The sequence below is a fragment of the Polyodon spathula genome, chromosome 5 (assembly GCF_017654505.1).
Source record: "Polyodon spathula isolate WHYD16114869_AA chromosome 5, ASM1765450v1, whole genome shotgun sequence".
Taxonomy (NCBI): domain Eukaryota; kingdom Metazoa; phylum Chordata; class Actinopteri; order Acipenseriformes; family Polyodontidae; genus Polyodon; species Polyodon spathula.
This window is the reverse complement of record NC_054538.1, coordinates 77,130,586-77,146,842: the sequence shown is the minus strand read 5'-3', so window position 1 is coordinate 77,146,842 and position 16,257 is coordinate 77,130,586. Positions and strand designations below refer to the sequence as shown.

Sequence of the window (16,257 nt, the reverse complement as noted above, 5' to 3'; positions counted from 1 at the left end):
AAATTGTTTGTGTTCCCTGCCGGTTAGGATTGCATCAGCTGTATGCTGTGCTGTTCATCGGGACATCATGGAGCTCCACTACTTGATTCCTGGGGCATCTCCAGGCTCTGTGTTGATTGTTGCACTATTCAGAGAGCCCTCATGAAACAGCATCTGTGTTGCCGTAATGAAGTCTTGTGGGCTTTCTCTTTGATAGATGGAGTGCACTCACTTTTCTCTTCTCTCATTTTAGGTGTAAAATTTAGCTCTTTTACACTTTCTGATTGGGGATTTTTTTTTTGTTGACGTGTGATTTCATCATGTATTTGCAGGAAGTCTTTTGTAGTGACACAGGTGAAACCTGATACACCACTAACAGGCACTGTATACAGGTGAAACCTGATACACCACTAACAGGCACTGTATACAGGTGAAACCTGATACACCACTAACAGGCACTGTATACAGGTGAAACCTGACACACCACTAACAGGCACTGTATACAGGTGAAACCTGACACACCACTAACAGGCACTGTATACAGGTGAAACCTGACACACCACTAACAGGCACTGTATACAGGTGAAACCTGACACACCACTAACAGGCACTGTATACAGGTGAAACCTGATACACCACTAACAGGCACTGTATACAGGTGAAACCTGACACACCACTAACAGGCACTGTATACAGGTGAAACCTGATACACCACTAACAGGCACTGTATACAGGTGAAACCTGATACACCACTAACAGGCACTGTATACAGGTGAAACCTGATACACCACTAACAGGCACTGTATACAGGTGAAACCTGATACACCACTAACAGGCACTGTATACAGGTGTTAATTACATGATATCACCCATAACTTTAAAATAAAATAAATATAAGTACTAAAAGAAACTTTATGAACTTCAATGGCAAAAAATTAGGCTGTAAGACTTCCTTATTGTATTCAGAGTTTTGGTTCACAGTCTTAAAGACAGATAGATAGTTATACTATCTCCATGATACAATGGCATAATACATTTGGCAAATGTAAAGGAGTTTTATTGCTTAAATTGTGTTTGCTGTTGTGAATTTGCTTGTGTAACTTTACCTGTGCCAGGTGATCAGAATAATTCTGCTGTGTGTATTGATGGAAGTAAAAGCAGCTTTTGGTGCGAGTTTACAGTTGTGTTGTATCAAATTGTCTTTGTGCCTTCTCCAAATGCTCTGTACCCCAACACAAAATCACATATTCAAACAGCTGATTTTTGTATTATGTACTGTTAACTGTGAAGTAGGCCTATTGTTTAACCCCCAATTGCTAGGTAATGGTTTCACTCAACACAATTCTGAGCTAGTAGACAAAGGGGGGCTGCCACTTGGCTAGAATACCTGGCTTTAATCTATCCTCTATGAATAACATAGATGTTTGTGCGTTGAAGTCTGTTAGAAAAGAGCTGGAGACAAGCATTGAATATTTATTTACTATAAAAGGGCATACTGTAAACTATCAAATGGGATAAACATTCACAGCTGGTTTCACAAGCCGTGGTCAGAGCTAATCTTGGGACTACCTTGGTATACCTTAGGTATGAGATTAGTGCTAACCCGGGTTTGTGAAACCAGCATTTAGCTTTTTTTTTTTTTTAAGCCAGTTGTTGATCAAGAGGGGCATCACTGCAGCACACTGAGCAGGCCAGTGAGTTTTCAGTCAGGTAGCATTGCTTTATTAGTGTGAGGCTGTGTGCTGGGTGGTTAGTCATGCTTTAGTAGTGTGAGGCTGTGTGCTGGGTGGTTAGTCATGCTTTAGTAGTGTGAGGCTGTGTGCTGGGTGGTTAGTTATGCTTTGGCAGTGTGAGGCTGTGTGCTGGGTGGTTACTCATGCTTTAGCAGTGTGAGGCTGTGTGCTGGGTGGTTACTCATGCTTTAGCAGTGTGAGGCTGTGTGCTGGGTGGTTAGTCATGCTTTAGCAGTGTGAGGCTGTGTGCTGGGTGGTTAGTCGTGCTATGGCAGTGTGAGGCTATGTTTTGGGTGGTTAGTCATGCTTTAGCAGTGTGAGGCTGTGTGCTGGGTGGTTAGTCATGCTTTGGCAGTGTGAGGCTGTGTGCTGGGTGGTTAGTCATGCTTTGGCAGTGTGAGGCTGTGTGCTGGGTGGTTAGTCATGCTTTGGCAGTGTGAGGCTGTGTGCTGGGTGGTTACTCATGCTTTAGCAGTGTGAGGCTGTGTGCTGGGTGGTTAGTCATGCTTTAGCAGTGTGAGGCTGTGTGCTGGGTGGTTAGTCGTGCCATGGCAGTGTGAGGCTATATTTTGGGTGGTTAGTCATGCTTTAGCAGTGTGAGGCTGTGTGCTGGGTGGTTAGTCATGCTTTAGCAGTGTGAGGCTGTGTGCTGGGTGGTTAGTCATGCTTTGGCAGTGTGAGGCTGTGTGCTGGGTGGTTAGTCATGCTTTAGCAGTGTGAGGCTGTGTGCTGGGTGGTTAGTCATGCTTTAGCAGTGTGAGGCTGTGTGCTGGGTGGTTAGTCATGCTTTAGCAGTGTGAGGCTGTGTGCTGGGTGGTTAGTCATGCTTGTGAGGCTGTGTGCTGGGTGGTTAGTCATGTGTGTGTGAGGCTGTGTGCTGGGTGGTTAGTCATGCTTTGGCAGTGTGAGGCTGTGTGCTGGGTGGTTAGTCATGCTTTGGCAGTGTGAGGCTGTGTGCTGGGTGGTTAGTCATGCTTTAGCAGTGTGAGGCTGTGTGCTGGGTGGTTAGTCATGCTTTGGCAGTGTGAGGCTGTGTGCTGGGTGGTTAGTCATGCTTTGGCAGTGTGAGGCTGTGTGCTGGGTGGTTAGTCATGCTTTGGCAGTGTGAGGCTGTGTGCTGGGTGGTTAGTCATGCTTTGGCAGTGTGAGGCTGTGTGCTGGGTGGTTAGTCATGCTTTGGCAGTGTGAGGCTGTGTGCTGGGTGGTTAGTCGTGCCATGGCAGTGTGAGGCTATATTTTGGGTGGTTAGTCATGATTTAGCAGTGTGAGGCTGTGTGCTGGGTGGTTAGTCATGCTTTGGCAGTGTGAGGCTGTGTGCTGGGTGGTTAGCAGTGTGTGAGGCTGTATACTGGGTGGTTAGTCATGCTTTAGCAGTGTGAGGCTGTGTGCTGGGTGGTTAGTCATGCTTTGGCAGTGTGAGGCTGTGTGCTGGGTGGTTAGTCATGCTTTGGCAGTGTGAGGCTGTGTGCTGGGTGGTTAGTCATGCTTTGGCAGTGTGAGGCTGTGTGCTGGGTGGTTAGTCATGCTTTGGCAGTGTGAGGCTGTGTGCTGGGTGGTTAGTCATGCTTTGGCAGTGTGAGGCTGTGTGCTGGGTGGTTAGTCATGCCATGGCAGTGTGAGGCTGTGTGCTGGGTGGTTAGTCATGGCAGTGTGAGGCTGTGTGCTGGGTGGTTAGTCATGCTTTGGCAGTGTGAGGCTGTGTGCTGGGTGGTTAGTCATGCTTTGGCAGTGTGAGGCTGTGTGCTGGGTGGTTAGTCATGCTTTAGCAGTGTGAGGCTGTGTGCTGGGTGGTTAGTCATGCTTTGGCAGTGTGAGGCTGTGTGCTGGGTGGTTAGTCATGCTTTGGCAGTGTGAGGCTGTGTGCTGGGTGGTTAGTCATGCTTTAGCAGTGTGAGGCTGTGTGCTGGGTGGTTAGTCATGCTTTGGCAGTGTGAGGCTGTGTGCTGGGTGGTTAGTCATGCTTTGGCAGTGTGAGGCTGTGTGCTGGGTGGTTAGTCATGCTTTGGCAGTGTGAGGCTGTGTGCTGGGTGGTTAGTCATGCTTTGTGCAGTGTGAGGCTGTGTGCTGGGTGGTTAGTCATGCTTTGGCAGTGTGAGGCTGTGTGCTGGGTGGTTAGTCATGCTTTGGCAGTGTGAGGCTGTGTGCTGGGTGGTTAGTCATGCTTTGGCAGTGTGAGGCTGTGTGCTGGGTGGTTAGTCATGCTTTGGCAGTGTGAGGCTGTGTGCTGGGTGGTTAGTCATGCTTTGGCAGTGTGAGGCTGTGTGCTGGGTGGTTAGTCATGCTTTGGCAGTGTGAGGCTGTGTGCTGGGTGGTTAGTCATGCTTTGGCAGTGTGAGGCTGTGTGCTGGGTGGTTAGTCATGCTTTGGCAGTGTGAGGCTGTGTGCTGGGTGGTTAGTCATGCTTTGGCAGTGTGAGGCTGTGTGCTGGGTGGTTAGTCATGCTTTGGCAGTGTGAGGCTGTGTGCTGGGTGGTTAGTCATGCTTTGGCAGTGTGAGGCTGTGTGCTGGGTGGTTAGTCATGATTTGGCATGTGAGGCTGTGTGGCAGTGTGTGAGGCTGTGTGCTGGGTGGTTAGTCATGCTTTGGCAGTGTGAGGCTGTGTGCTGGGTGGTTAGTCATGCTTTGGCAGTGTGAGGCTGTGTGCTGGGTGGTTAGTCATGCTTTGGCAGTGTGAGGCTGTGTGCTGGGTGGTTAGTCATGCTTTGGCAGTGTGAGGCTGTGTGCTGGGTGGTTAGTCATGCTTTGGCAGTGTGAGGCTGTGTGCTGGGTGGTTAGTCATGCTTTGGCAGTGTGAGGCTGTGTGCTGGGTGGTTAGTCATGCTTTGGCAGTGTGAGGCTGTGTGCTGGGTGGTTAGTCATGCTTTAGCAGTGTGAGGCTGTGTGCTGGGTGGTTAGTCATGCTTTGGCAGTGTGAGGCTGTGTGCTGGGTGGTTAGTCATGCTTTGGCAGTGTGAGGCTGTGTGCTGGGTGGTTAGTCATGCTTTGGCAGTGTGAGGCTGTGTGCTGGGTGGTTAGTCATGCTTTAGCAGTGTGAGGCTGTGTGCTGGGTGGTTAGTCATGCCATGGCAGTGTGAGGCTGTGTGCTGGGTGGTTAGTCATGCTTTGGCAGTGTGAGGCTGTGTGCTGGGTGGTTAGTCATGCTTTGGCAGTGTGAGGCTGTGTGCTGGGTGGTTAGTCATGCTTTGGCAGTGTGAGGCTGTGTGCTGGGTGGTTAGTCATGCCATGGCAGTGTGAGGCTATGTGTTAGGTGGTTAGTCATGCCTTTGCTCCGAGTGTCACGGCGCACAGCTCAGTCTTGAGAACAGGAAAGGCAGTGGAAGCAGACCATTCATTTTGCTCTATTAACAGGGGACTTCAGATTGGATCCCTCGGTTTCCTCGCATTGTGCTTCTTGACATTGAGCTGCTGTCTAATTATTTTACCTCAAGTTGTCTGCTGCCTCCCAGAAATGTCTGTGTGGCGTAATGGTGCCTGTTGACCTTTCTTGGCTTACGTCATTCTTCAAAGTACTAACTTGGCGGAATGGGGTAAAAATATGCATGATGATTATCATCTTTGATCAGTACAATGCAATATAATGAAAAGCTTTTTTTAACCTCTGTTTACTCCACATGTTATGGAATAAGTAAAAAATAGCTTTGCTCCCATCTGTGCCTAAGTAGTTTTTTTTTTTATTTTCTGTGAAGGGGGCACTTTTTTCTGAATATGAAATGAATAACCCAACAATTGAATTCAAGGGCTTCCAGGTACTGTATTCTTAACTGATGACTGTTAGGAGTAAAAGACTCCCTGTGATGTGCCTCAGGGCAACACCATGCTGGTTGAACAGGTAAAGTGAGATACTGAACTGCTTCCGGGTCTGGATGGAGGGTTAATTGGTTCAGTTAAACTGTTTAGGACAGGGTTGAAACAAAGACAAGGGGTGGCCACATCTTTCAAAATTAGAGGCAGGTTTTGCCCTGGTGCAAACTGAATGAAGAATCATCCCATAGGCTCTTTTAACCCTGTTTCTAACTGTGCCACTGTATTGATTCCTGCTGTGTTTGGGTGTCCAGGTTGGGGGGATAGCTCTTTTATCACATACTTGAGATGCCCTGGTAATTGCAGAGTTTTTTGGTAACACAGTAGCTCATCTCTGGTTCTTTTCTCTGTACCCTCTTTTTCAGTTCATGACTAAGAGCCCCAATAAGCGCCTGGGCTGCGTGGTGTCGCAAGGTGGGGAAGAATCCATCAAGCAGCATCCATTTTTCAAAGAAATCGACTGGGTCATGCTGGAACAAAGGAAAACCAAGCCTCCTTTCAAACCTCGAATCGTAAGTACCACAGCAGCCTGAAAGCAGCCCTACAACGGGAGGGTGGCAATTCATTTATACATGCTTATTAAAGGTGTGGGCGCTGGCTGTTTGAGCAATGGACTTTCTTAAAATATCAGTACAACACTGTACTTCCTATTTATATTGTATTCACATATTTTATTTAAAAACAAAAATTCACATACAGTGATAGAAGTGGTGTACAATGTGGCACATATTATAAACTACTGTCAAATAAAAACAGTACATTTTAAATATTAATAACCTTCGAAGATGTTTAGTATTTACCTATAACACAGAGCGATGTTAAATTTCCAAAATGACGTAATAGCACCCACTAGTGTAACTGCACATGTCATTAAATAGCAATTAAAATGATATAAATGTCATCCAAAACACAGCTGGTATATTGCTGAAGCTTTAAAATCGTGTACCAAACAGCAGAGAAGAGTTAATAATTCTGTGTTCAGGCTTTGTGAATAGGACCCAGTGTCAGTGCTGAGATAGGCCTGTTCTTTAAACAGGTACTACAAATCATTAATCCAAAAAGGTCATGTTATTTGGAATTATTAATATGTCTATATAAAGCAGTGCTCAAATACTTGTTTGAAAATGTAAATGTGAAAACGTACTGTGGTGAGTCAATGCAGGACAACAAAGACCTCAAACCGTGACTGGCACAGGTTCGGGGTCAGCATGCTGTAGAAATTGCAGAATTATTAAAAGCCAAGCTTTTTATAATGAAATCATGTTAATATTTTCTGAACAACCATGGTTATTGAGAGTAGCCTTTGGAGTAAACTGCCTACGAAGGCAAGGCAAAGGAATTGTTGGCAGGAGGTCCACCTGCTATTGAAGGAAATCAAACAGAAACGATTAAATCAGAATTGCTTAAATAAGCGAAACGGTGGCTTAAAACAAAACAAAAAAAACACATTTCCGGTATGAAACATTTTTTGTGGTGATTTTTGTCACGTGGCAGTAATTATACTTGTGAATGTTATAAATTATCGCACCCCTGATCCTTTATGAAGACACTGTTCTCCAGAGTTTTAAGACCCTGTCCACTTGCGCAATGCATTTGAAGTTGGTCTCCACAGCAGTTTTCATTAGCCTCCTGTGTGGTGCTGGTCTTTGTGCTGGAGGGTTGTATTCGTTTGATAGGAGTGAGAGATCATGCAGTGGTATAGATTACTCCAGATCTTCATCAGCTAATTTTTTTGTTGGAAATAAAAAAAAACACCAGATAACCCGAAATATGCAACTTAAGGCATTTCTTTTTAAGGGGCTTATAATAAGTTTGACATGGTTTCTTATCTGCTTCAGAATTAAAACTGGTGTATTAATGTAGATATTAAAACAGCTGCTCTAATAAATATCATACACCTGCTCTTTTACAAACCTGTACCTTCTGTGGTTTTCTATGATGGGTGATGTTAATATGGGGTGAATGAATTATTAAAATTGCATAAAAACACTCAAATTCATATCTCATACTTTCTAGACAGCAGTGAACGAGGATGTTCTGATACTTTACTTAACAGGCAGGACCACCTGGGAACAGGTTCCCATTGACATCACTGACCCGGGCAATTGGGGAGGTCGATGGAGACATTTCAAATCTGTTTTGGGTGTTACGTTTTATGGTCAATTGATGCTTGCCCAAAATAGATGTAATTTTTAAAGAAATCTGGTTTCGAAGCAATGCTATCCGTTTATTGTAAGCACAGTGACGGAAGGGAAAACGCAGTCACGTGCCAGGAATAGAGATTGCTGGAGGATTTTCCTGACAGTTCAGTGCAGGAGGTAACAGTAGCTACATATCTATTTTCTCAATGGTTTTTGTTTTGCCATTACGTCACAATATTCCAGATGCTTGCTGTTTCAGACTCTGAAACACAAAGCAGTTGGCACGGTGAATGTTGAATCAAGTCTTTGTGTGAATGTCATGCCCTACAGTATTTAAGAAAGGCCACTGCAGACAAAACATCAGTAACACAACACCCACACATCTGTTTAAATGCACTATTTTATTATTACAGCAATTACATTACTATATTCAATATATTAGACCATGTGAAAAGGATTTTGAACACAGTGAAGTTGGGTAAATATTATCCATGTCCCTCACTGGCACTGACAGTTGCTGATCTGTCTCCACTATCTAGCCTTAGCTTGGTAAACTTTGGATCTAATCCATTCCTCTATTATTTCATTTAAAACATATAGTGAAAAAAAAGCAGTAGCCCAATACAGCAAGTGGATTGGAAATGTAGTCAAGTTTGAACTTCCTTTGAACTTTCATTTTACCAGTACCTGTAGTTTTCATGTACATGTTATAGTCATTTCTGCTCCAGTAAAAATTCTCACGCCTCTCAAAAGTTTTTTTCGAGGCGTGAGAATATCACAATTCTGTCTAATTGTGGTCGGTTGTAAAATCGGAGAAAGATGAACCCAAGAACCTTGGTCTGTGGTTAACCAAAATTACTCTCTGCCCTTTAGCACGTTTCTGAACTGTGTAGTGTGCACTGCCTCAGCCAGCTGCACCCTGATGTAAAGATTCCCTTGCTTGTGTCTGCTGCTTCTTATGTGCTTTGTACATACACAGGCGCTGAATCTTACAACAGAATATAGGGAATGGACACTTTATTGGTCTTGCTTTGTTGATCAATTTTTTTTAACAATCTTTTAAAGCACTTAATGATCAAACTCACACCCTGTGATCTTAAACATATGGAAAACCAGGGATGGGCATTTACAGGATAGTGATGGGGATTGTGGGACATTCCGTGGTCCTGCAATGGATTTTGCTATCCTTATATATTCGGACACCATTATGGTATGCGGTTCACTTGCATGGTGAATCCTAGGAGCCGTATCTTCTTTTCAACATACACTTCAACTATGGGGCATTACGAATTCCACAATGGGACCTTATAATCGCTTAAATATTTGTACAAAGTCAACAGTTTGGTGAGTTGTACCCAAATGGAATCTAAAGGGTCTACAAGAGTCTATAATAAAAGTTTAGCGAATATTGGTGAAAATTCAATGCAATTAGATAAAGGTACACATTAAGAATGAGAAGCCTACACAGAAGTTTACCAGCAGTTAATTCATTTGTTGACAGTTGAGAGAAGTTGTTGTTTAAGTAACAAGATTTCAGGTTCTCCTGGATGTGGAAACCATGCATGGCAAAGCTTTTCAGAACTTTGCTCTTGATTGTTACCGTATTTGCTTGAGTATAAGTCGATAAATTTAAACCCAAACACAATCCTGAAGTTTGGGGGGGGGGGTGTGTGTCAACTAATACACAAGCAGACATATTAACTGATCTGTACCGATCAACATTTGGTGAAAACGATTCTGTGACATTGGCTATATATAAAAAAAAATGTGTTTGTTTACATCCAGGTGCTGTCACGTAAAACACAGGCGCAGTTTCATTGCATTACAGCCAGACCACACCACCCCCCACATTCCATTGAAATACATACTTCTGTGTGGGCTAGGAAGGAAGTGGGGGTGGGCCTTTTATACTAAAATAATACTATTGTAGACTATACAAAAAAAAAAAACATGTACTGTATTATAATAAACGCCAAAATGACGCGACTGGCGGCGCTAGATAGAAGTGCTTATAAAATTGTTATTTTTCCAAATCTGCGGCTCAAACAGCATCAAGATATCTAATACATATGGAAAAATACATAGGAAATACATAGGAAAAAAATCTCACCTTCACAATGGGGGGGGGTGGTCGGTGGGGTGGTCGACTTTTACACGAGATCGACTTTTACTCTAGGATATACGGTAAATTATCTTTTTTGTTTGATGACTTGTTTTCTTTTTCTTTTTTTTTTTCAGAAAACCAAAAGGGATGTAAACAACTTCGACCAGGACTTCACGCGCGAGGAGCCTGTGTTGACGCTGGTGGAGGACGCCATCATCAAGCAGATCAACCAGGATGAATTCAAAGGATTCTCGTACTTCGGGGAGGAGCCCATGCCCTAAGACACAGAGCCATTGCCACCGGGCCATCAGCTGCTCCTGTGAGAGTCCAGCAGTGAAGAGTAAAACAAGAGCAAGCTGAAACGATCAACTAGTCAAGTATTAAGCTTCTACCGTGAAACTCCACTCCACTCACCAGATCAATGGGGTTATTAGGGGTTCCACTTTCAGGCTTGTGAAGCACTCCATTGTTACTGTGTTTCAACAGTGGTTAAAGGACTATCTATCTCTCTGTTTTTCTCCCTTTCTTTCTTTCTCACGCTTTTTGTTGCAAACTAAGTTTTGCAGACGTAACACACTGCCATAGACAAATAAGTGACTGAAGAAGCAGTCCAATAGCATCTATTGCTTGGCAGAGCCGGTCTGGCTAGCTGCATGCAGTAGCTGCTCCTGTTTTCTGTTCTGATGGTTACAGCAGAGTCACTTACAATAAGGATGCAGTACAGTAGCAGTGCCACTGTCTGGGTCTTCTCTACCTGGGAGCTGTTGCACCACCACAGTCATTTCTTTTTCCTTAGTGATGCATGAACCTTACATATAGTGACCAGTCTTCTGTAGTGAAGGTTTGTGTCCAGGCTAGTTTAACTACAGTCTGAGACCAACCATACCACCATCTGTTGGTTCTGAAGCTAAGCAAAATCCTTGTGTTTGCACTGTTGCTTGAGTTCCAGTTAGACTAAAAAAATAAATAAAAAAAAAGCTTGTAGCCTTTGAAATGTTTTTGCCTTGAAATAGATGTTTTACTTAGTAGACTTCCATTAAAACATGGAAGTGAATGTATGTAAGGCATTTTAATTGAAAATTGGGTGAAATAGGGTAAAGGTTTGGAGGCAAAGGTGACTGAAAGCTCATAGAAAGTAGTATTTATTATTATTCTCTCCAGTGATCTAGGAGTACACCTGCTGCAGAGCAGCATGCAACAGGTAGTTGCTAGTATTGGACTGTACCTTCGTAGTGTACAGTGTTAATGGGTCAAAATCAACTAAGAACAGGACTCATACACACAATACTGTGCAACAAGACATTCTTTTGTTGTACAGCGTTGCACCGGAATCCTTTGTTTTGATTGTGTTTTCCTTTGCGGTGTGTTACTCTTGCACGATTATGTAAACTCATTTGATTGTCCTACTGGCCTTTTTAATTTCAATAGATTTTTTACATGATACTTTTGCGTTAAGAATAATACAGTCAAGATGGACCTTCATGATGTATTGCATTAACAGAGCAGGACGAGAACATCTGTCCGGAATGCACCACCTTAACCACATTGATTAAACAAATAAAGAAAAACAAATTGGAACTCCGTGTAGCAACAACAGCAACGAAAATGTGACTATCTGAGTCTGACTGTATCATACAACGTAGACGTATATCTAGAGGATTGATGATCAAATTTTACAGAACTGACAATTATATCGGTGTAGATATTTGCCTTTGTTTGATGGGTTGGGGTAACTTTACATCTGTCCACAACAGTTACCTACTGTAGATATGCTAACAGTGTTATTGTAGTTTATTTCAAAATATTGTGTGATTTTGTGTGTGTGTGTGCGCCTGTGTACAAGTGCTCCTCAAAATCTTTTTATGTTGTTTGTTTAGATTTTTTTTTTTTTTTTTTTTTTTTTTTTTTACTGGACTGTGTGGCGCACCAGAAGTCTGTTTTACCCGACCTACATATGGATTTCCTGCTGCACAACCAGAAGTTTGAGTGGAAAAAGTAGAGCTAAAAGGAGCCTTTTGCCTTCTCTGCAGGTGATACTTTGTATATAATGTTTGCTGCAAGGCCTGTGGAGTTCCTTTGAACATAAAGGTATCAATCGCTGCATGTTCAGGCATAGTATATTATACATTAGTCTATGAAAAAAAAGATATTATGTCCATGTGCAATACTATGTATGTGTATTTAGTATTTGTATTTTATGTCAGAATATGTTGTGTCATGAACATTGTATACCATATATATTAACCTCTACTGGACCTCTTGTGTGTGTGTGTGTGTGTGTGTGTGTGTGTGTGTGTATATATATATATATATATATATATATATATATATATATATATATATATATATATATATATATATATATATATTGTTTTTCAGACTGTAGTGACAATGTGATGATAGCTTTGATAAAGAGATTGAAGAACTGGTGGCAACTGCAAACAAAAATGTGCATTTAGCATCTTGACCACAACTAGACTCCAATGCCATTCCTCTGTGTGTGTGTGTGTGTGTGTCTGAGTATATATGTCTCTGTGTGTTTGTGTATGTGTGTGCGTGTCTGTGTGTTTGTGTCTTTGTTTCTTTGTTTTCAATTTGTTTAGGACAGCCGATGCACAAGGGCCGCTCCTATCGTACTGTGTTCTATTCATTTTGATATTACTAGTCAGTACCCACCCCCCCATCCCATGAGCACTAGATTGTCAGTATATTGATATAAGTAATCTGTAAGGGGGCTGGAGATATGATTGCATACAAGTTGCTGAGAGGGACCTAAGCAATGTGTGTTAACAGATGCCAACGGAAATCACGCATGAACCTCACGGGACTCTTAGGTCCCAGTCTGAGGTAGATTATAAATAAATTAAAAAAATAACGTTTTTATCCTGTTCCCATGAATACTCAATAAAGTAGTTCATTCTTCAGGTCGACAAAAATAATTTTGGACTGATAGGGTTAGAAAAATTGAATAATAAAGTCCTTAACCATATACCTGGTTTTCCAACATGAAAAAAAGTTATCAGATGAGTGCGGAGCGATGGGAAGATTTTCCGGTTTTAATGGTGACGTCGTGCTGAAGCACATGTGAGTTTGTGACAAAAGCATTGTACCGGTATGTGAGAAAACTGTCCATCTACCCAGAACCACGAGAAGAAAAAAACAGCATGCTCATCAAAACCTGCTGGGATCCCTGGTTTTCAGGATATTTTGTTGTTCAATCGTAATAAGGTTTTTCTTTGTGGACACACATGTTTAACAGTGTCAGATACCCAGCCCAGTTAACATGCAATCTTTTGATCTACCTGCAGTTGCATCCTCTGAGCTCAGCACTGTTAAGAAACTGTTCAAGCTTTCTTATCAAGGACATTTCCTGCAGAGCCTCTCACAGTTAGCAATCAAAACCCCCTCTGAAACACTGAAACAGAAAGTTTTTATTCCAGGACAAGACTCGGCTAAACCCGACAACATCTTAATGCGTTGTGTAACTACTGTGATTTCCAACCATTGCTTAGTCAGTGAAGCTGAACAAGAAATAGGTGATGCTTTAGGCAGGCAACCCTACAACCCTTTCTCTCGCCCTCCCTCTCTAAGCTGTGTGCCCACGCACTCAGAACTGCTTCAGTGCAGGTCTGCATCCACTCTGGTGTTATACTGAAACCAGCCCTACAATTACATTAGGGTTCTGGCACCACTTTCTTTATAAAAGCTTTTAAAAAGTACAGAACAACAACAACAAAACCATTGTAGCAGCTTGCTATTATTTAAAGCTAAAGACATGTGAAAAATTCCTAAAAAACTCATCAGCTATCTTTATCCCAGTTGTTTTTTTGTTACTTGCTACTTTTTAAAGAGCAATATAAGCATAGTGGCACCAGAATTACATTTGAACCCTAGGGCAAGTCACAGAAAATGTTGTCATTGCGAGTAGCTCTTGGATTGTTATTTTCATATGAACTGACTGCTGCACCGAAGCACTATGGGAAAGGTATGAAGCTGCAATACACTAGACGAGACACCCCCACAGATTGTTTTAATTAAAAGCTTGTCTTGTTTAGTGCTGCGTAATTCTCAATTGTACTTTACTTGATTGTATTCTAGCTGTGCATGAATTGCAAACAGGCTGTCTCCTGCATCACCAGCCCTTGACTCAGATATTTAAGTGGCCTTTTGAGACATCAATAGTTAGTTAAGCTGGGTTACGCCTTGGTAGAATAGTCTAGACATAGGCAAGTAGATCCCAATAAAGAGGCCTTTCATACAATACAGTCCCTTCATTGTGTCCCTGTTCCACGGTGACAAACTTTAGAAAATGTTCGATTAAAAGGATTTTAGAATGTTAGCGCACATTTTTGCCCTACGCTTTCATGGAGGTGTGATTGAATAGCGTCATTAAACAAGGAAATGTAGTGCTGCTGTATTATTTGATGATTGAATGTACTCCTTATAGGGTAAAGCCAGTCTACTGGAACAGGCTTAGCGATGTGCAGGACAAGGCGTTCTTATTGATACAATAAAAAGCGAGAGGTGTTTTGCGAAGGACAATTTGATCTTTACTGCCAGTTTAAGTTTCAACCCTTTCTGTGTGTCTGTTGGTTTTTATTTTGGGTATACAGTTCTTGGGGTTTGTCAGTCTCTCTTTGTACTAGGTTTTTAATGTATTTTATAATATATAAACATACTGTTACACTCCAGCCTTTTCAAATACAGCAATGTCCGTCCTCCTTAGGAGATATAAATGCATCATGCCAAATTGTATCTCAGTGGTGTCTTAGTTTCTGTTTTTATTTTTTTAAATTGTGTCCATATATATATATATATATATATATATATATATATATATATATATATATATATATATGTTATCACGATGCTGGGATAAATATTTGAATATTTAAACAAAAATTTTTTATACATGTACATAAAGCGGTTTTTTGGAGTCTACAAAGCATAAGTGACGTTTACTGTTTTTATGGAAGGTGAATAAATTGGAGAATTGCTCTTAGACGCACTGTCAAATTGTTTACCGTTTACCTTTTTCTCGAGTCAAACTATACAATGAGCTAATTATATATTGTTTTTGTGTCCCTTAGTCTTGTTGTCGTCGAGAACTCTCCGTGTCGTCGAGAAAGCTCCCCGAAGTGCTTCTTTTGCTTAGAAGCTTAAAAAGAAAACAAACCAGATTATATGCGCGCACACATAGTGTTCTCTATGGAAAGCCATCTGGGACAAAAATGTATTGTGCTGCTTTAGAGGGAGCCAGAATCTCATGGGACAGAAAGGCAAGCATGTCATTCTGAAATGCCTCGCTTAAACAGTGCCCAACTTGCTGAAAATGTTGTGTAGTTAGTTTTATATAGATATATTATATATAGTTTGTTGTGACTTTCTGTTATGTGGAATGTAATAAATGAGAACCAAAACGGTGAGTTTTTTCCCCTTCACTTTACAACGCCATTTCCACATTTGTTTTATTTGAAGTGTTTAAGTTAAATTCCAGTTTTCGTTTGCTTGTTCAGCTACAAAAAGGCACAAGTAAACCTCATGTTATTACTTTATGAAAGGGTGTCGATGGCCACTGCTTACTGTGAAGAAATGGCAATGGAAGGGAATAAAAAAGTAAATAAAATGCAGTGTCAACTTTCTGTACTATTTATTTCGGGAATAAACAAAACAACGTTTAACTTGAACTGCTATTTGGCATCTTTTGTTTTGTAATTACTTCACTGGGGTTAAATAAGTCCAACATAACTTATTCTTTACTCCTGAGATATTTTTCTATTTTAACGTGTTACATATTATAAGGTCTTGCTGTAAAATAAAGTCACACACACACAGGGGCCATGGCCACGTCCCCTGCCCCTGCTGCTACACTGTCTCTGCCTGTGTTCAGAGCAATATAGTGGCTTTTATTACTATTTGAAAAACAAACAAATATCTGAACGAATATTTAAATGATGAGCGAATATCCGAACATGAAAATCCTGTGTTCGTCCCAGCACTATATATATATATATATATATATATATATATATATATATATATATATATATATTATATATATATATATATATATATATATAGAGTATATAGTGAAATAGTAGGGGAGGAAAATAAAAATGTAGTCCTGGAGATAAAGTAGGATACAGGACTACATCCCCCAGAATACCTAAGTGTTGGAATTAGAGCGAGAGTCAGAATCACCTGGGTCCAATATAATAATTATAATATCTTTATATAGCACTTTTGTAGGCTGTGTACTATGCATTATATGCAGAGTCATGTACAATAGTACATTGGTTTAACATCTCATCCACAGGATGGAGCACAAGGAGGTTAAGTGACTTGTGCAGGGTCACACAGTGAGTCAGTCAGTGGCAGAGATGGGATTTGAACTGGTGACCTTCTGGTTACAAGTCCTGGACTTTAATCACTGGACCAAATTGCCCCCTATAATAAGAGTCATCTGCCTGTGGTTAAGCAGGCAGATATTTTAACAGGG

The 16,257-nt window shown here is 41.6% G+C and overlaps 1 protein-coding gene across 1 annotated transcript in view; it reads left to right on the top strand.

The window, feature by feature from the left end:
- LOC121316343 (protein kinase C epsilon type-like) overlaps positions 1–12,038 on the top strand; it is a 169,936-nt gene extending 157,898 nt beyond the window's left edge. The window contains exons 14-15 of the mRNA XM_041251406.1: positions 5,879–6,025; positions 9,893–12,038. Of these exons, the coding sequence (XP_041107340.1) occupies positions 5,879–6,025; positions 9,893–10,039 (294 nt within the window). The 3' untranslated portion in view covers positions 10,040–12,038. The remainder of the gene's footprint in view (positions 1–5,878; positions 6,026–9,892) is intronic.
- Positions 12,039–16,257: the final 4,219 nt, after the last annotated feature.